Source organism: Erithacus rubecula (assembly GCF_903797595.1).
Source record: "Erithacus rubecula genome assembly, chromosome: 23".
Taxonomy (NCBI): Eukaryota; Metazoa; Chordata; class Aves; order Passeriformes; family Muscicapidae; genus Erithacus; species Erithacus rubecula.
Window position 1 is genome coordinate 7,402,080 of NC_136675.1, and position 19,656 is coordinate 7,421,735.

Sequence of the window (19,656 nt, forward strand, 5' to 3'; positions counted from 1 at the left end):
TCAGCTCCACCACTTGCACCAGCCAGGACTGGGAATACTCTGTCATATGGTGTAGGAAAAAAGGGAAGGATAGAAGTTTCCCAAAGATTTCAAGGTCTCCCTTAAGGTCTGAGGAAGAGGGAAGGATGTAGGAGCACAGGAATGTCGAGCAAATGGAGCAGATCACACCACTGTGAGTAGTTCCTGCCTTTTGCTCATTCTGTCTTGGATTTAGAATGAACTTTTAACACCAAAATGTCTTAATTTCCCCCATTTCTCAAAGCACCTGTTCTATGTCACATTGTACAAAATGACAACTACGTGATGAAGAAAAGAGAACAATTATTGCATATGTGCAGTGTATGATCTGTCCTTGCTGCAGCAGCCTGAGCCCAACCTCATTCCCAAAATGAAACGGGGCCAGATCTTTTCCGTGTTCCCTGCTGGAGCTGCTCCCAAGCTGTGCTGCAAGCACAGGGAGCTGCAGTTTGCTCTGATCCCATTAGGGTCACCCGTGAAATCAGCCCTGGCTGTGCCTGGGACTTGTGGAGGAGCAGCTGCAGCAGTCAGAGCAAAGGGGAAGCACGTTCACACGGAGGTTTTCCTTTCCCTGCAGACACAACCTCCTGCCTCATTCTCTCTTCCTCCCATTCTCTTCCTCTCCAGCCACAATATTCCCACTGCCCATGCCCTGCTGGTGTCTCCAGCCCTTGCTGGAGCAGGCAGCTCTGCTCCTTCTCACCTCCATTCTCAAGGAGGAAACACCTCCTCCTCCTCCTCCTCCCCAAACTCCTCCACTCTCCTCCTTCCTTCCTCCAGTCCTGACCCTGCTCCACGCACCTTCACAGAGACCTTCCCTCGTGCAGCAGCTCATCTCCCATCCCATCCCAGCCCTAACCCAGCCCCCTGCCCTGCTCCCATCCCATCCCTAACCCAAACTCCCACCCTGCTCCCATTCCATCCCTAACCCAAACTCCCACCCTGCTCCCATCCCTAACCCAAACTCCCACCCTGCTCCCAGCCCTAACCCAAACTCCCACCCTGCTCCCATCCCTAACCCAAACACCCACCCTGCTCCCATCCCATCCCTAACCCAAACACCCACCCTGCTCCCATCCCTAACCCAAACTCCCACCCTGCTCCCATCCCTAACCCAAACACCCACCCTGCTCCCATCCCATCCCTAACCCAAACTCCCACCCTGCTCCCATCCCATCCCATCCCATCCCTAACCCAGCCCCCTGCCCTGCTCCCAGCCCTAACCCAAACACCCACCCTGCTCCCAGCCCTAACCCAAACACCCACCCTGCTCCCATCCCTAACCCAAACTCCCACCCTGCTCCCATCCCATCCCTAACCCGAACTCCCACCCTGCTCCCAGCCCTAACCCAAACTCCCACCCTGCTCCCCAGCTGCAATCCAGCTCCCCTGCCCTGTCCCAGGACAGCCACAGCTCTCCCTCTCACCTTGTCCAGCTTTAGCCCTGCCACCACCCCCTCCACCCTCCCTCAGCTCCCTCCTCGACCCAGCTCAGCTCAGCCCCTTCTAACCCCAGCCTGGCCCAGCCCAGCTCAACCCCTTCTAACCCGGCCTGGCCCAGCCCAGCCCCTGTCCGGCCATGCCCAGCCTTGGTCCAGCCCAGCCCCTGTCCGGCCATGTCCAGTCCAGCCCAGCCCATGTCCGGCCATGCCCAGCCCAGCCCAGCCCATGTCCGGCCATGCCCAGCCTTGGCCCAGCCCAGCCCCTGTCCGGCCCCTTTTCCCAGGCCCCGCCCTCTTTCTCCCCATAAGATCTCGAGAGATCTTCCCCGCGCGTCGCGTCACGCGGGGACGATCGGCTGACGTCACCGTGCACCCCGTGACGCCGACGCTTCCGCGGCGCGGCGCCCTGCCCCCTGAATGACGGCACAACGACCAATGAGACGCGGCCAGGGCGTGAGTGACGCGGCGCGCGGCCAATGGCCGGCGGGCGGGGGCGGGGCCGCGCGGCCGGGCGGGCGGCGGGCCGCGCCTGTCAGCGGGGCGGCGGGATGGCGGCGCTGTACGCCTGCACCAAGTGCCACCAGCGCTTCCCCTTCGAGGCGCTCAGCCAGGGCCAGCAGCTCTGCAAGGTCCAGGAGACGGGCGGGCTGTGAAGGGGCTGTGGGGGAAGGCCTGGGAGGGAGCTTGTCGGGGCTGATTTGGGAGGAGCCGAAGGGAGAGGAATCTGAAGGGGGCTGAGGAAAAAGGGGGGAGATCTGTGAGGAGATTTGAGGGGGGTGGTCTGTGAGGGGATTTGGGGGAGGTCTGAGGGGTAAAGGGCCTCCTGGAGCATTGTTAGTGAGGGAGAGCAAGCAAGGGAGTGTTTTTAAGGGGACTGGGGGCTCTTAGAGGGACTGGGGATAATTGTGGAGCGATCCTGGGAGTATTTATGAAGAGCGGGGCCTTGAGGTGTCTTTGTGGGGTGTGTGGGTGGGCGGAGGGAGGGTGTGGTTGAGGGCCTGGGAGCTGTGGGGAGTTTTGAGGGGCTGGGGAATGTGCTGAAGGGCTGCTCAGGAGAGCTGCTTGTCAGGGTGGCCTGGGTCACTGGAGGCAGATTGCAGGTGCTGGGGCTGCTTGGAGGCTGTTGGAGCGATTTCCTGGGGCTGGAGTGGGGAACAGAGGGGAGGGGGGAGCTGTTCCTGGGCAAAGGCCTGTGAGGGTCTGGGGACATGGGTGTCTTGAAAGGAGTGAGGTGGGTTTGGAGACGATCTGCAGGGACGGGGAAGAACAAGATCAAATAGGGGCAGGACCAGGAGTAGCCTGGGGTCACTGAGGCTGGGACAAAGCAGGTGAGTGCAGGGCAATCTGGGACGAGAGAGAGCGCAGGAAACTGGCAGATAGCTGGGGCAGAGCTGAGTGCTGCCTGGGGCCAGGGCACCCTGTGATAGCTGGGGCAGAGCTGAGTGCTGCCCTGGGAGCCAGGGCACCCTGTGATAGCTGGGGCAGAGCTGAGTGCTGCCTGGGGCCAGGGCACCCTGTGATAGCTGGGGCAGAGCTGAGTGCTGCCCTGGGGCCAGGGCACCCCGTGATAGCTGGGGCAGAGCTGAGTGCTGCCCTGGGGCCAGGGCACCCCTGCCCTGCTCTGTGGGCGTGGGGCAGGTGAGCCCTGCTCTGCTCTCAGGTGATGCCTGGCTCACCTGTGACACATGCCCTTGCCATTGCCCCTCCTCCTCTCCCAGCGTGGCTGTGCAGGCGGGAGGTGTTTGCAGCTGTGGGGCTGTGCTGGCAGTGGAGGGCAGCACGTCTGGGCTTTGGGGAGCAGCACTGCACCTCATGGGACGCTTCTGTTGTTGCAGGAGTGCCGGATTGCTCATCCCATTGTTAAATGCACTTACTGCAGGACTGAATTCCAGCAGGAGAGGTAAATGCTTGCTGAACTGGGGAGATCCTGTTTCCTGTAGAACGATCACACCCTGGGAACTGGAATGCTTCCACACCTTCGTTGTGTGCTTCCACACCAGCCTTACCTGTAGATTGGTGCAGTGGAAGACCTGGGGGACCTTTGTCCGTCTCCAAAGGTCTGCTGGGCGAGCTGGAGTGTCTGTGGTGCACTTGGATTGCACCTTTTGCTTGGGTTTTTTTCAGTCAGAGCTCAGGTGCATCTTCTAGGGAAGGATCTGGGTGCATCTTCCCATGAGTTTTCCTCTTATCTTGTCTGGTATTCATTTCCTGCTGTGTGTCCTTTAGCTGGGCTCTTGTCTGTTTGCATTTTGACAAGTTGTGTCGCTGTCAGAGGGAGGATTGGTGAACCCAGAGCTGTGTGTGGCCGTTGTGTGAGGTGTTGCTTCCTGTGTTTGTTGGACAAATATACCTCTGGCCTCTCCTGTGACCTCCTGAGTGGAGCCTGCCCTGATGCTGAATCACTCATGCTGCCAGTTAGTCAGTGATCAAATCCTGTGTTTGTATGGACAAAAACCTGGTGTCATCTGGGGATGCTGTAATTAAAAGATACATCCTAATAATGCCACTTTTTGGCCATTTATCCTTAGCCAGATGGGGACAGGAAAAGCACTTTGGTATCTACTGAAGCTGAATCCAGCCTCATCACCAGAGACACAGCTGAGGGAGGCTGGGATCCAGAGGTTTAATTTTCTGTTGGAATGTGTTAACAGAATGATCTGTCCTTCTTCACAGCAAAACCAACACGATATGCAAGAAGTGTGCTCAGAATGTGAAGCTCTATGGCACAGTAAGTGAGGGGGCCTCAGCCTCTCCTTTCATCTCTCTTGTCTTTATCCTGCTGAAATCCCAGAGCACTTTACGGACTGGCTCAGCTGTAAGAGCACGACTGATCAATCATATGGGTCACTCAAGTGTGAAGCTTTGACTTTTTCTCTTCTTTTAGCACAAAAAAGAGCTTTGTATTGTTTGAGGGCAGGAAATGATCTGTTTGATACCCAGTAGAAACAAGACTGTGCTTATACAGACTGAGATTGCTGCAGGAAGCAGTGATAAACCTTTATTTCCTGCTTGTCTGAAATCTGAAATAGACATTTTGATTGGATCTATTTTGGCATCGGACATTTTTCTAAAGATTTCACAGCCCTTGATAAGTGGTCTGAGTGCCATGGCTAAATACACTTAGCTGGAGACCAGCGATCCAAATGGAGTTTTGTGTCCTGGATCATTATACTCTGGATAGAATAAGGAAGTAAATGGAAGTTTGAAATTACGGGGAGATTGGGAATGAACAGTGTACTATTGTAGTTAGAAGGCTGTAACAGTTGTTCTTATTTTTTAAAGCCAAAACCCTGCCAGTACTGCAACATCATAGCAGCATTTATTGGAAACAAATGCCAGCGTTGCACCAACTCAGAGAAGAAGTATGGCCCTCCTCACTCGTGTGAGCAGTGCAAGCAGCAGTGTGCGTTTGACCGCAAGGATGACAGGAAGAAGGTCAGTCTGTGCCAGAGAAGGCTGAAAGGGCTGATCACAGTGATCCTCTCTCCATCTTCTTCACATCCTCTGCAGCATTTCTGACAGCACAAGGAGGAAAGCCTTCCCCCTGCCAGATGGCAGGGTTGGATGGAATATTGGAAAGAAATTCCTCCCTGTGAGGGTTGTGGGGCCCTGGCACAGGGTGCCCAGAGCAGCTGTGGCCGCCCCTGGATCCCTGGCAGTGCCCAAGGCCAGGCTGGACAGGGTTTGGAGCAGCCTGGGACAGTGGGAGCCCATGGAAGGGGGTGGGGCTGGATGAGGTCCCACCCACATCATTCCGTGATCCACATCTCTCGGTTGTGAAGTGCTTTTCTAGAGCTAAGCTTTGCTCTGGTTTAGAGCTGTTTAATCTTTAAACCCCTATGTTCCTCTGCCAGTTCTTCTAAGAAAGATCTCTTGGATTTGGCCCAAGAGCTGGCAGAGGAGCAGAGGCCTCTGAATGAAGTGTGAGGTGCTGTCTGGGAGAGGGGTGGGGAATGGTATTTGTCCATAGCCTGAGGAGCTGCAGGTGTCATACCTCCACCAGGAAACCCCTTCCATGGCTTCTGCCCACCCTTTGCTTCCAGCCCCTGAGCACTCTGTAGGAGGCAAACTGTTAACACCTATTGTTTGGAACATGCACGGATAATCGGTGCCCTGCTGAGCTCCTGGAGCAGACACCCTGGTACTTTTGGTCTCCAGTGGCTGCCTGACCATTCAGAGGATTCTTTTTGAGTCCCTGCTTCTTCATATGTCACATCAACCTTGAAGGTGCTTCTTGTCTTTTCTGTACTTGCTTTGTGGGCAGGAAGAAAGACCAGAACTCCTTTCTGTCTCCTGTTCCAGGTGGATGGGAAGCTGCTGTGCTGGTTGTGCACACTGTCCTATAAACGAGTCCTGCAGAAGACCAAAGAGCAGTGCAAACACCTGAGCAGTTCTTCCCGAGGCAGCCTGCAGGAGAAGGAGCAGTTCAGCAGGCTCAGCAGTGGTAGCCACTACAACAGGTGACCTTGGGGAGGGCTTTGGGCAGGGTCTGAGTTCAGGATGGTCTGGCTGAGTCACACTTTGCTTTTTTTGCAAACCTCACTGTGCTGGTGCAGCCTTGTGCTTTTAGTGATCCAACTTACTGAACTTTTACACCATGAAAGTTACGTTGCAATTGTAAAATGTAATGATTAAAATGCAGGTTTTAAGCAGGAATTCTTCACCTACGTGCTGCTCTGACTCATTGTTTTCTGTTTATTTTTAGTTTCTACTCTGCTACTCTTCAAGGAATGAGTTTTTTATCATTTTAGCACTGGGATATACTGTTTTAATAGGATCAAAGTGGGTGGGAATATTTATCTGCCTCTCTGTCTTAGTCTGAAAGTCATTCAGGTTCTGACATACAATTTCCTCCTTCTTCTAGCCAGAAAACCTTATCCACGTCTTCCATTCAGAACGAAATCCCAAAGAAGAAAGCCAAGTTTGATGCCATATCTGCCAATGGTGACAGGTGAGCCTGTTACATGAGGAAATTGTGGGCAGGTGGTTTTGTTTGCTGGGTTTCTATAAGACAGAGTTGTGTGTGAATATCAGGAAGCTCTAATGCTAGAGCAGGGGTCTTGGGCTTTGAGACCTTGAGGGACTGCCCTAAAGCCTGGCAGAGCCAGTGCTGCCTGGAATCTAGATACAGATTTGAAGAGGAAGAGAATACTGAGCACCTGTAGCTGCTTGGATGGAGCAGGATGGAAGTGATGGTTGCCTGAACTCCCCAACGGTCAGGAAAACTGCAGCCAGACAACTCCATTGTCTCTCTTGCAGTCACAGGGAGAGAGGGGCTGGTGAGGTCTGCAGGCTTTGTGCTTTAAGATCTGTCAGACTGATTTGCAGGGGGAGCCTCAGAGGACAGGAGAAGATTCAGACCCACTTCCCATGTCCCCTCCAGCCTTTGGGGGAGAGACAAGCAGTCAAACAGCTTTGCTTGAAAGGTGGTGGACTCCCCATCCTGGAGATGTTCCAGGCCGGGTTGGATGGGTCCTGGAGCAACTTTGTCTAGTGGAAGGTGTCCCTTCCCTTGGCAGGGGGATGGAACGAGGTGCTGTTTAAGATTCATTCCAGCCCAAGCCATTCCATGGTTCCCTGATTCTGGGGAAGCATCCGACCCCATTCTGCTGTCACACTTGATGCTGGATCACATTGATGCCAGCTGCCTGTGCAGTGGAATGGGAGTCAGTAGCAGAAACAGGAGGTTGAGGTGATTTGTATTGTTATGATCTTGCACATGCATATTTTCATTGGTGCCTTTCCTCTCTGATTCTCAGCGTTCCTTCCTCTCCCGAGATGCTTTGCCCCCTTATCCAGAGGGCCCCGTCCACGTTGGCGCAGTGGGCTGCTTCCCAACAGACTCTCGGGGCCCACCATTGTCCTGTTGCTCAAGGCATTGACATCCTGAAGTGAGATCACCTATTGTCTTCTCCCCTCCCTCCCTGGGATCTGCCTCATACACGGGAACTCTCCCTCTCACGGATCTCTTTCTAAACAGCAGGGATTTGGGAGCACGACCAGAGCATAGTTAGTGCCAAAGGGTTTGTTAAAGCCACTAGTATTTAATCAATCACTGCCTGCCTTCAATGTCTCTGAGATCACAGATCTGTCCTACAGATCCTGTTGACACCTTGTTACTGTAAAATGCTCCCGTGGGAAATGCCCCATCCCTGGAAGTGTTCATGGCCAGGTTGGATGGGGCTTGGGGCTGCCTCACCTGGTGGAAGGTGACCCTGCCCATGGCAGGGGGCAGAACAAGATGAGCTGTAAAGTCCCTTCCAACCCAAACCATTCTGGGATTCTCTGATTCTGTGAAATAGAACTTTCATAATTTTACAGGGCAGTGGCTCCCATGGAGTGGTCTGAAAGATATTTTATCATCTGAACAGCATTTTCAGTTAAAAGCTGGAACAATTTAAGGATTAATTGTGACTTAGGAGCCGTGGCTGAATGCAGAGGGTAAGAATTCAGTTGCCTTCAGGGCTGGTGGAACCAGAGGAGAGAATGGAAGCAGGGCCCTGGTAGAACTGGTGCAGCCTGTCCTGGTGCAGCTTTCCCTCTGGAGAGGTGGCTGCTCTGGGCTGTGGGACAGCACCAGCTGTTTTTATCTCCTCATTAAATCCTGGGCTGAAATCTCACAAGTCATTCTAACAGCCCTCCTGGCTTGAAAATACCCAAAAAGCAAAATGTCCTGTGCTCTGGGTTAGTCAGCTATTTGTTTGGAAAACAAGAGCATGTACTGAAGGAATCAAGGGCCAGCCTTTTGCTCTCATGTCAGATATTGTCAGTCAGGCTCCTGCCGAGGCTGTAGGTCTTGCCACAGGCTTTTTTTGATGAGTTCCAGTAACAAACCAAGTGTAAATTTAGCATCTAAAGAGATTCACCAACGTGCAGCAGAAAAGGCAAGCTGCAGCTGCCTTAAATAGACAAATGGCTGCATGTCTTGAGTGGAATAATAATGGGGGTTCCTTAAGTGTGGGTTTGGAGTTGCTGAGGGTTGTGTCATGCAGCCCCCCAAATCCTTCCCTTTTATACAGCTATCAGAGTGTCCCTCCCAGAGTCACCTTGGTGCCTGGGGCACAGCCTGAGCACGCTGTTAAGGTCTGCTGCAGCACAAGGGTGTTTGCAGCAGCAGAGGCTGGAGTGGCACAGCCAGCACCTCCTCCCTGCCAAGATCAGCCCCAGCTTCCTGTACCCTGGCTCCTGGCTGCAGCCAAACCTCTGGTGTAGTCCTCAGCCGGGCAAAACTGGGGCATGTTTGAGCTCAGCTACTTTGGCAGCACCTTCAGCCAGGGTCCAGCTTACCTGGAATTACTGCTTCTAGGATATGGTAGAAATTCCTTCACTGTGTCGTACTGAATTCCCTCTGTTTCTGTTCACACATTTCAGAGTGGCTGTTGCTCACAAGGGCTGTGATACGTGCACAGGGTGATCTCCAGCAGTCACTCAAAGGGTGATGTTGGATGGTCTGTTCTGTTTGAGTTCTGGGAGGAGCAAACAGCTCTCTTGCTGCTGCACTGGGAGTGGTTTTCTCTGCCAGTGCCTCGCAGCACCTCTTGCAGCAGAACTGGCCTCATTAGTCCTTCTGTGCTGCCAGTGCCCCTTGGCCTGGTGCTGCCCAGCAGCCAGCTTCCCCTCCAGCCCCTGGAGCTGTGCTGGTCCTGGCTGGGGCAGTCCTGGTGTCCTCATCCTCTTGTGCCAGTGCTGGCAAAGTGTTTTGATGCTGCAGACTCTGCAGAAGAGCACACTGCAGTCCCTTCTGCTGTCACTGCAGGCAAGGTGCTAAATTGTGCTTGTAACACCTGGCAGTGACAGCACTGCTGGCTGGGGGAGGGCAGCGTGCCTCAGGATGCTCAGCAGTGAAGTTCATTTGTAAAAAGATTCTTATTTGCATAGGAAAGTCCTGGCACAGTTTAAAGCTCTGTGACTTGGGCTGTACTGCTCTGAGCAGAGGATGTTTCTCATACAGTCCCAGAGTGGTTTGGACTGAAGGGACCTTAAAGCTCATCTCATTCTTCCCCTCTGCCATGGACAGGGACATCTTCCACTATCCCAGATTGTTCCAAACCCTGTGCAACCTGTCTTTGGACACTTCCAGGGATGGGGCAACCACAGCTGCTCTGGGCACCCTGTCCCAGGGATCACCATCCTCCCAGGGAAGAATTCCTTCCCAATATCCCATCCATCCCTGCCCTCTGGCAGTTTGAAGCCCTTCCCCCTTGTCCTGGCACTCCAGGCCCTTGTCCCAAGTCCCTCTCCAGCTCTCCAGGAGCCCCTTTAGGCACTGGGATGGGCTCTAAGGTTTCCCCAGAGCTTTCTCTTCTCCAGGCCGAACACCTTCAGCTCTCCCAGCCTGGGTTCAGAGCAGAGGGGCTCCAGCTCTTGGAACATCTCTGTGGCCCATCTGAGCTCGTTCCAGCAGCTCCACATCCTCCTGATGTTGGGGGCCCAGAGCTGGAGGCAGCTCTGCAGGTGGTTTTTGTCTGAAGTGAAATGTGGATGCTGGTTTAGTGCCTGGTCTGTGCTTCTTCACGCCAGCCTGACTTGAATAGCAAAATATTAAGGCTTGGCATTTGCTTTGCCTAATTTCTGCCATTTAGCAGGTGTGAAGTGTAAGGCAGTCAATTTGGTTTCTGTTCCAGTCAGTAGAGAGAGGCAGGTGCCTTGGAAGCAGCTCCATTTTTGTCCTCTGTCTCTGCTGAAAAGAGCAGGAGCTCATAATTTCCCTTTAATTAGTGGTGTGCATTTTAGGCTGTTCAAACATGGTGAGCTCATGTCCCCTTGACCCATCTCAAGGGGCTGGATCTTGAGTTTATTCAGTTTATTTGTAGAAGAAATGGCTTTTTTGTTGGTTGGTTGGTTGGTTGTTTTAATTCTTGATCTTGTTTGTTAAAGGAGAGGACTGACTTGTGTTTGGCAGTTTTCCTTCAAATTTTGGAGTCTCAGGCTGCTTCTGTAACATGGGGTTAAAGACAGAGGAACCTTTCATTACTTTCTTGTCAGTCTTTGCAAAAATACAAAAGAAGAGGGAAGAAATACCTGCTTCTGAATTTAGCACCTTAACACATTTGAGGGGCCATTTTGCAGCAAATGGACAGGAAAATACCTGCCTGGTGTTTTATACCCCTCCAGGAGGAGATCTCAAGTTGCCCACTGGTGGATGCAGAACGCTCTGAGCCCCAGGGACAGGTGCTCTGTGCCAGGCTGTGTCCTGTCCCTTCCTTCTCCCCACGGGGTGGCAGGGCTGGCTCTCACCTCCCTGCCTTCCCAATGCTGCCAGGCAGGGAATTTCTCCTGCTGGAGCTGCTCAGGGAAATGTGGACATCTCCTGGCACTCTTTGTCTCCTGCAGGCTCTCCGTTCTGAGTTTTCCTCTGGCAGGTTTCCTCTCCCAGGGCCTCAGGGCCATCCTCTGACTCTCAGATCTGGGAAGCTGCCTCTGCTTAGTTTCCCTCTGTAGATCCCCAGCACAGTGGGGGAGCAAGCCTTTTCCCCTGCCACATCCTTACTAATGAGTCCTGTCAAAGCAGGCTGTAGTGCTTTTAATTAGAAAATGGATCATTTCCAGGTGCTAGAGGAGACCCCGTGTGAAGTGAACAGCAAGTACTCTCTGCCTTAGGGTACAGGCTGGGGACTGGGAAACATCCTGGAGAGAGGCAGAATTTTGGGTGGAGACCATGCCTTCCCCAGTCTGCTGCAACTCCTGGCTTTAGAGCTGAGCCTACCCTGGAGGCTTTTAAAATAAAAGAAGTCAGGCTTTGGGTGACTCTGACAGTTTATTTATCTGATAACAGGCAGTCTTGAAGTCACCTTCTAGGTGAAGGAAGCTTTGTTGTCTTATTACTGTTCAGTTTTTGTACAGCAGTTTCAGGTGTGTGTGGCTGGGAGTGTGCTGCCCACTTAGCAGGAGGAGATAAAAATCAGCTTCAGGGATGGGACAGAAGGCAGGGAAAGGTGGGGTGGGGTGCAGGTGGCTGCAGCTTGTTGCATGCTGTGCTCTGGCAGATTGCAGTGGCACAGGGCTGCTGTGCCTGCCTGGGCAGCTTTGTGATTTACCAGTGCAGCACTGACTCAGGCACAGATAACTCTGCTGGTGCTTCCTTAGCTTTGGAGTGCCTGCTGGTGTACAGGTGATGTGCTCAGCTATTACTGTCTTCTTGGAGGGTTTTTCCTACTCTGAAATAATGAAGCTTCTCCCTAAATTGCTTTATCATGGCAGAATCCTATTACAAGGTCCAGTAGGTGTTTTACCCCTTTTCCTTGTTCAGGACAATGTAGCTGTTTCCCCTTGCTCTGTTTGTTGAACTTGGAGGTTATTTGTTTCTCTTTCATGTTCCCTCCTTGCCAGAATATTTGTTTACATTCAGTGGGAAGTTTTGCAGTGCATCCAAGGACTGCTTGTGAGCAGAGATTTCCAAAGGGATGCATAAAGTTTAATTATCTCTCTGATTGCTGTCTTCTACTCTTTGGTTTGAAAAAGGATCATGAATGATCATGAAACGATTCCCACTCTCCTTTGAGTGCATCTGTGGGAGTTTCCCTGCCTCAGTGAGGAGGGGTTTGAGAGCTCTCCCTGTTCTTTGCTGCAGTTTCTCTCCGGACCTTGCCCTGGACTCCCCTGGCACCGACCACTTTGTCATCATTGCCCAGCTGAAGGAGGAAGTGGCTACTTTAAAAAAGATGCTTCACCAGAAGGATCAGATGATTTTGGAGAAGGAGAAGAAGGTACAGTCCTTGGCTTGCTTCCCCCACAGGAGGCTGACGTGTTCTCACAGTTCACATTCTGACACAGCCTGGTTTTTTTATCTCGGAGTTAACGTGTCTGGCTGTTTCCAGGCTGCCTCCCTTCCAAAGCCAAAGAGGCTCTCTGGACCCACCCAGAGGATCTCATTTCATACAGGGTCATTTCCTGACCACTTGGAGACCTCTGTGTGTGGGCAAGGCTGGGAATAAACATGCTGCTGCTTGGAGAAATGCATTGCTAGCCCTTGCTGTTGCTCTGGGCTCCGAGTCAGACAGTTCTGCTCTCACTGCAATCCCCCAGCACTGCCAGCATGTCTGTGAGCTCAGGCAGTGTCACACACCTTCTGTAGAGGCACTTTCCATGGCTGGGGGGTCTGTGGGGAGGGCAGTTGTTGCCTCTTCCAGCTCACTTGCTCCTTCCTGGTTTGTGCCCAGATCACAGAGCTGAAAGCTGACCTGCAGTACCAGGAATCACAGATGAGGGCAAAGATGAACCAGATGGAGAAGACACACAAGGAGGTCATGGAGCAGTTACAGGTGACAGCATTTTTTGTTGAATTTGCTGAGCTGTGTTGTAACCAGCAGTGACATTCCTGAGCTGTGTTCAGGAGGGACTGAGGACACTCCTGGTCAGAACAGCCTGTGAGCTCCTGCACACAGATCTCTGCTAATGCTTCTCAGCCCTGTCCTACAGCCTCTGTGCTGCCAGGCAAGCCCCTCCTCAGCTCTGCATTGCATCCCAACCACCATTTACACCTACCTTGCTGCTCTCTGCTCAGGCTCACACTTGCTGTATTGTAAAGTGCTATGTTGTGTCCCTTTGGACTAGACAGGAACAATCAAACTAATTTTTCTTATTGCCAAAATCAGGTTTGAACCTGTTTCTCCAGTCTGCAGAACCTTTGTCAGCTCCCTGAACCTCTAAATCACCTGTGAATTGTGTGAGCAGTAACTAGAGAGAACAAAGGAACAATTGGCAGTTCTTTTAGCCCCATATCTCTAGTCCAAATAAAGAAGTCCCTGAGCTGATGGAAGCAGGGAGGGCAGGATTCTTGCCATGGCTGTGGAAGCACAGCAGGCTAACAGCATGAATAACTTGGGCCGCTGAAGGGATCAGGTCAAAGGGGAAGAAATCAGACACAGAAATGAACTTTGCACCCTTTAATTACTCTGGGTACATAAAGATCTAAAGCCCCAGCAATGAGAGGTGGGAGGGGATGACACAGAAGGCTTCTGTTGCCCCTGAGCCCTTCCTCCCTGCTCACCTGCTCTGGGGAGGTGTCCCAGTGGAAGGCAGGTTTGGGGCTGCAGTCAGAGTGCTGGTGCCTGTGAGGATCCCTTCACAGGGCACGTCCCTGCTGTGTGGGAATGTGCTGTGCAGGGGCTGCATGTGCTGCTTCTGAAGGTGAAGGAGCATCAGATCCAGGAGCACTCTCTTGGTGCTCTCTGTGTCTGTGCTCTTCTCAGCCTGGCACTGCCCTGAACTCTGGTGACCAGACATTTTCTTTCTGCTGGTATTGCTTCAGTCTTTGGAAACCTTTTTCAATGATTGCAAAATCAAAGTTCAGATCCTCTCAGTGTATTGTAGGTGCCTTGAACTGTTCATATGATCAATTTTTGAACAGAACTGTGGGTTTTATCACTTTGTCCTTTCTGGTGGGGCTGGGATGGGAGAGCCCTCTCTAGGGGATTAGAGGTGAGCTCAACATCTGCCCCCCTTGCAGCTGTGTGTGGGATGTCAGCAGCTTCTGCACAGGGATCCCAGGAGCTAATGATGATCCATGCCACTAAACACCCATTTTCACCATTTCCAGGCCAAGAACAGAGAACTCCTGAAGCAAGCAGCTGCCTTGTCAAAAGGCAAAAAGCCTGAGAAGTCAGGAGCAATAACCTCCCCTTAAAGCCAAGCCCCCAGCCTGGGAGCTTTGGCCAGCATTAGCTGAGGAGCCTGGGAGCCCTGCTGGATCTCTGGAAGCCCAAAGCTCTGGGTTGTCACTGTCCCCCTGCTGGGGACTCTGTGGGATTCCTGGTGTGTTACCTTTGGACAGCATGCCTGAGTGTGGCCGCTGTGATCCATGGGGAGGTCCCAGCCTTCCTAAATCCCCCCTCCAGTACTGTTTGCTGGAAGAAATCTCTTAGCCAGTTGCTACCACTGCCAGCCCTTTCCATGAGCAAGTAGGAACCTGCTGCACTAGTGGCTCCTTGCTGGTTCCCAGCCTGCTGCTGGGAGGGAATTGCTGTGGCCAGTTGTTCTGCAGATAAAATGGGAGCTGCGTGTGTTGGGAACTGGATCTTTGTTTCCTTGAACTGTTCCTTCTTCAAAAGAGAGCTGAGAACTCACCAGCCCAACAGATGTTCCTGGAAGGTTGTGCCACTGCTGACAACAGTGATCCAGCTTTTTGAAGATGGTTCCAAAATAGGGGCCATGTATTTATCTTGGAAGATAATTTTGTGTTTTGTTTTGTTTTTTTCTTCTTTTCTCTGTCACCTTGGCAAACCAAACTGCCCGGTTTTATGTTTCCTTGTTTTTCTGATCAGAGCTTTTGGGTTGGGAGCCAAAGTGGAATGATACAGCCCCCAACCCACCCAGAATTCCCCTTCCCAGTGCCCTGGTTCCATGGTGACCTCTGGGATTTTGATGATTTCTGCAGCTTGGTGCGATCAAGTGTCTCTTACTCCATTTCTTTAGACAGAGAGTTCCAGGCTCGGATATTCCCTCTCTTCCCCCTTTCCCTGCCCCTTCCAGATGCAGGGGCCAGATTGGCTCCAGGAAAGCACTTACTCAGGCAGCGACCCAAGCCAGGGAGTGTTTTTTGGGGCACTCCAGGGATTTTTCTCACTGCTGATGCCAAAGCAGCAGGATCCAAGGGCTACGAGAGTTCCTGTACCAGGGATGTGCTGCCACTGACCCTGACAGCCAGAGCTGTCAGCTGGGCTGGGTTCCCCCAGGCACCTCTGCTGGGTGCTGGTGGTGGGCAGAAAGCACTTGGAGGGGGAGCAGCACACAACTCCGGGCTGGCAGGAGCTCCTCAGCATCCCCAACTCCAGACAGGGAGAGGAGAAACATCTCAGGGCTTGGAGAGCCCCGAGCAGGGGCTGGAGGTAGGTAAGAGAACTTGTGCTTTTGCTGCAGGGCGGCTGCTCCATCAGGGCTTTGATGAAGCTTTTAACTAGAGCTTGTGATTACTTTTTTCATCCTTTTGTTCCTTATTTGTTACTAAAGTTGATTTTACTCAAAGGCACTTTTTTGGGATGATGTTGGCTTCTGGCACGGAAGGAGCACGTTTCATCAAACACTGCCATGTGTTTGTTTTTGGTTTTTCTAAGAGACTTTTGATGTGAAAACAAGCAAATCCAGAAATGGCTACACTTTGCCTGAGTGTGGCAGCTGGAAAAACTCACCCAATTTTATACTTTTAGAAAATGAAGTGCATTGGTGGGAGTTTTTTTAACTGTGGACTTTGCTTTTTTTCCTTCCCTCAACATGCAGAAATAAGAAGAGGGAGAAGGGCCCTGTAAATACTGTTGAGGTGGGTTTTTAATCGTGATCAATTGCTCCTGCCGTCGCGTAGCTGATTTGTAGCACCAACATCGTTTCTTTGTATGTTTGTAATAATGAGATTTTCAAGGGACGCTTTGATTTGTACAAATGATACCTGTAAAAGTGGTTTAAAAAAATCCTCATGTGTGGCTGATACTTTGTTTGCATTGAAAAGGGAAGAAACCAAACCAACCAAAGTAGCTCTCCCTGCCTGGGGCTGGGAGTTAGGGGAAGGAGACGGTCTTTCCCCATTGTCTGCTCTGCTCCTACTTTTCTTTCTATCTTTAAATCCTGCCATCAAGCCTGTTGCTAGGATCCTGGTTACTTGGTTACATCCAGCTCCCCAGGACCCACTGGGCTGCGTCTGATGAGATTTATTCCTGATCTCAGCAGGGGGATGTGACTGGCACAGACAGAGAGACCCAGTCCTTTGGCGTGGAGGTTTCCCCTTTTCCCATGAGATTTCCATGGAGAAAATTCAGCTGCCCCTTGTCTTTTTGCAAGGAAATCTCCAGAGGTCCGGAGTCTAAAGGGGTTTTAGCTTTGTCCCTTTTCTTTATTCATATCCAGTGCCCTGGAGCACATGAGGATAGCAGCTCCCTCTTGGTGCTACTCCCAGAGCAATGGGGATCACTGACCAGCACAAACCAGAACACACCACAGTTTCTAATGTTTATGTTGCTGAAGCCACATCCATCTGCCTGCAGAGCAGAAATCCTGATGGAGTGCTGGCAACTCCTGTGGGCCAGGATCACCTTGGGAGTCACCTTCCCTCCACACCTCTGAGCAGTGCAGCTGCAGAGGAGATGAGAGGAAACAGCCTCAAGGTGTGCCAGGGAAGGTTTAGGGTGGATATCAGGGACAATTTTTACATGGAAGGGGCTGTCCAGCCCTGACACTGTGCCCAGGGAAGTTGTGGAGTCCTGGAGGAATTTGAAAGTCATGGATGTAACATTTGGGGACAAGGGTTAGGTGGTGGCCTCCAGTGCTGGGGGAGCAGTTGGAATGGATGCTCTTAGAGATCTTTCCCAACCTGAATGATTCCGTGATTCTAATTCCCTTTTCCACCCCACAGAAGCTCTGGGCTTCCTTCTTCCACAAAGCCCTAATGCTGCAGGTTTTCCCACTGGAGTCTGTGGTGGGGTGACCAGCTCCTGATTTTCGAGTGAGCACTTCAGGGAAGGAAGCACTGAGACAATATTCCATGTCTTACCTGCCCTAGGTGTTCCCTCAGAGTGTCCTTGTATGTCTCTGCTGCCTAAAACTACCAGCTGTTGAAAAAGGCAGGAGTTGTCCCCAGCCAACCTCCCTCTAAGGTGACACACCTTGAGCAATTGGCCTTCCCTTGCTGTTCAGCTTTCCTGGAGCACCAGACTTGTCCAGTCAGCAGGATGGTGACCAGGGCACTGTCAGTCCCAAAATAATTACCTACTGTTGCTTGTTTTTAAATCCCTGGGGAGATTTAAAAGCCGTGTGGATGTGGCACTTGGGGACAGGGGTTAGTGGTGGCCTTGGCAGTGCTAGGGTAATAGTTAAACTTGATGACCTGAGAGGACTTTTCCGAACTGAACATTTCCATGATTCTGTGGGGTGCTGGAGCTGTTTTGCAGCTGAGAGGTGCTGGGGCTGCAGGGAGCCCCAGCTTGCTGGGTGGGCTGAGGAAGGTGAGCAGCAGATGGGGATCCTGTGCTGCTCCAAAACCTGGAACTCTGTGCCCACCTGGCTGTGCTGGGCCCCTCTGCCCCTGCTCCACTTGCAGCAGTTGTCTGTAGGACAAATGTCCTCCTGGCACAGTCCTTCGTGTCTTCTGACGGGATATTTTTATATTAAATATTTGGCAGCGTCTCTAGCCCATCTCTTCAGCTGGTTCATTGCCTGATGCATGCCCACAGCCCTGTCCCTCTAATATCCAGAGCTTTTTGGAGAGCAGAAAGGGGAGAACAGAGGCAGCCTACCCCTCTCAGCTCCCCCCACTTTGCTCTGTGTTGCCTTTACTGATGCAAAGGAAGAGATGCACTCAGCCAGGGCAAACACAGAGCTCATGGCCTCGGGTGGAACTGTGGAGTCATCGTGGAATGGTTTGGGTTGGAAGAGACCTTAAAGCTCATCCTTGTTCCCCCTCCCCATGGTCAGGCACACCTCCCACTAGCTGAGACTGCTCCAAGCCCACCCAGCCTGGGACCAGCAGCACCTCTGCTTGTGCCCGTGCCCAGCAGCTCTGGGGGCTGTGACCGTGCCAGGGGAGAGGTGAAGGAGCTGGACTGGGCTGGCACAGGCTGAAACAGCACCCCTGAGCCAGGGCAGCGGGGGGCCATGCTCCCTTGGATCAGGTGAAATGAAGCCCCTGAATTGTCCCTCTGAAGTGACACGGGTGGAAATACAGAAGCTGAAACCTTGAGGTGGCTAGAGGCACCCGGAGCCTGCAGCCTCGGCACAGAGCCGTGTTTGCAAAACACCCTAAAAATAGTCCCAGGAGGGGGACAAGGACAAGCAGCAATGGGCAGGGACAGTTGGAGCTGGCTGTGTGCTCCCTCCCGCTGGGGCCGGGGCCGTGGCTCGAGCTGTGGCTCGGGCTGGGCTGTGGCTCAGGCCAGGGCCGTGGCTCGGGCTGTGGCTGTGGCCATGGCTCGGGCTGTGGCCGTGGCTCGGGCTGTGGCTGTGGCCATGGCTCGGGCTGTGGCCGTGGCTCAGGCTGTGGCCGTGGCTCGGGCTGTGGCTGTGGCTGTGGCCATGGCTCGGGCCGTGGCCGTGGCTCGGGCCGTGGCTGTGGCTTGGGCTGGGCTGTGGCTGTGGCTCGGGCCGTGGCTCAGGCTGTGTCTGTGGCTCAGGCTGTGTCTGTGGCTCGGGCCGTGGCCGTGTCTCGGGCCGGGGCTGCGCTGCGCTGCGCTGCTGTCCCAGCCGCGGGCCGTGCTGCAGTGCCAAGGAGCGCTGGCGTTCCCTCTGCTGGCAGCAGCTCAGCCCCGAGCCAGAGGAGGCTGTTGCCAGGCAAATCCTGAGCTGTTTGTGCAGCCACTCCTGTTTGCTGCACTTTGCTGTGTCAGGCAGCCCCAGGTTGGTACCAGTGCTGTGTCGGGGACAGCCCACGCTTGTGTGGGTGGGTTTTTTACTTTCTTTCCCCCTTTTTTTTTTTTTTTTTTCATTATTTTTCTTTTTTTTCACTTTTTCTCCCGTCTCTTTGGTGGAACACCAAACCCAGTAAAAGAGTCAGAGAATCCCAGACTGTTTTGGTTGGAAGGGATCCTAAAGCCCATCTCATCCTGTCCCCCTCCATGGGCTGGGACATCTTCCAGTATCCCAGTTTGCTCCAAGCCCTGTTCAGCCTGGCCTTGGACACTTCCTGGGATCCAGGGGCGAACTGGGTAAACTCTGCCAGGGCCTCCTCACCGTCACATGAAAGAATTCCTTCCCAATATCCCATCCATCCCTGCCTGGCAGTTTGAAGCCCCTTGTCCTGGCGTTCAAGGCCCTTGTCCCAAGTCCTTCTCCAACTCTCTTGGAGCCCCTTTAGGCACTGGAATGGGCTCTGAGATTTCCCCAGAGCTTTCTCTCTCTCTAGGCTGAACACCTTCAGCTCTCCCCGTCTTTCTTCAGTGCAGAGGGTCTCCAGCCCTCTTAGGAGCATCTTGGCCTCCTCTGGGCTCACTCCAGCAGTTCCATAGCCTTCTGATGTTGGTGGCCCAGAGCTGAGCGGAGCAGACGTAGTTTCCCTCGGCTTTCTTCTCCCTTTAGCCGCAGGACACATTCCCAGCACTCGCAGCGTTCAAGGGTCGGGAAGTGCGGCCGGCTCGGGGTAGACCTGATGTCCATGTGTTCGGCCATGCGGTCACGCCCCCTGTTGTCATTGGTCAGATTATCGCTGGGTGATCAAGCATGCGAGCTCCCATTGGCCGAGGCGTCCCGGGGGGGGCGTGTCCCGTTCGAGCTATGTAAG

The 19,656-nt window shown here is 52.9% G+C and overlaps 1 protein-coding gene and 1 long non-coding RNA gene across 5 annotated transcripts; one reads left to right on the top strand and one right to left on the bottom strand.

Moving 5' to 3' along the window:
* Positions 1-1,887: 1,887 nt before the first annotated feature.
* FAM76A (family with sequence similarity 76 member A) lies at positions 1,888-15,864 on the top strand (the record flags this gene model as incomplete). 4 transcript variants are annotated; one of them, XM_079325660.1, is made up of 11 exons in its annotated part: positions 1,888-2,089; positions 3,296-3,360; positions 3,585-3,657; positions 4,134-4,188; positions 4,743-4,895; positions 5,763-5,920; positions 6,325-6,411; positions 7,220-7,351; positions 12,031-12,166; positions 12,620-12,721; positions 13,999-15,864. In XM_079325660.1, the coding sequence occupies 11 exons, from the start codon at positions 1,896-1,898 to the stop codon at positions 14,083-14,085; spliced, it is 1,242 nt and encodes a 413-aa protein (XP_079181786.1). In that variant the 3' UTR covers positions 14,086-15,864. The 4 variants fall into 4 exon arrangements, with proteins under 4 accessions (XP_079181786.1, XP_079181787.1, XP_079181788.1 ...); XM_079325661.1 differs by lacking the exon at positions 7,220-7,351; XM_079325662.1 differs by lacking the exon at positions 3,585-3,657 and having other exon boundaries at positions 2,009-2,089.
* Positions 8,058-19,650, bottom strand: LOC306811712. The gene is made up of 2 exons (XR_013776716.1): positions 19,291-19,650; positions 8,058-9,779 (listed from the first exon to the last, which is right to left on the bottom strand). It is a non-coding gene; the product is annotated as an uncharacterized lncRNA (long non-coding RNA).
* Between the last annotated feature and the right edge of the window lie 6 nt (positions 19,651-19,656).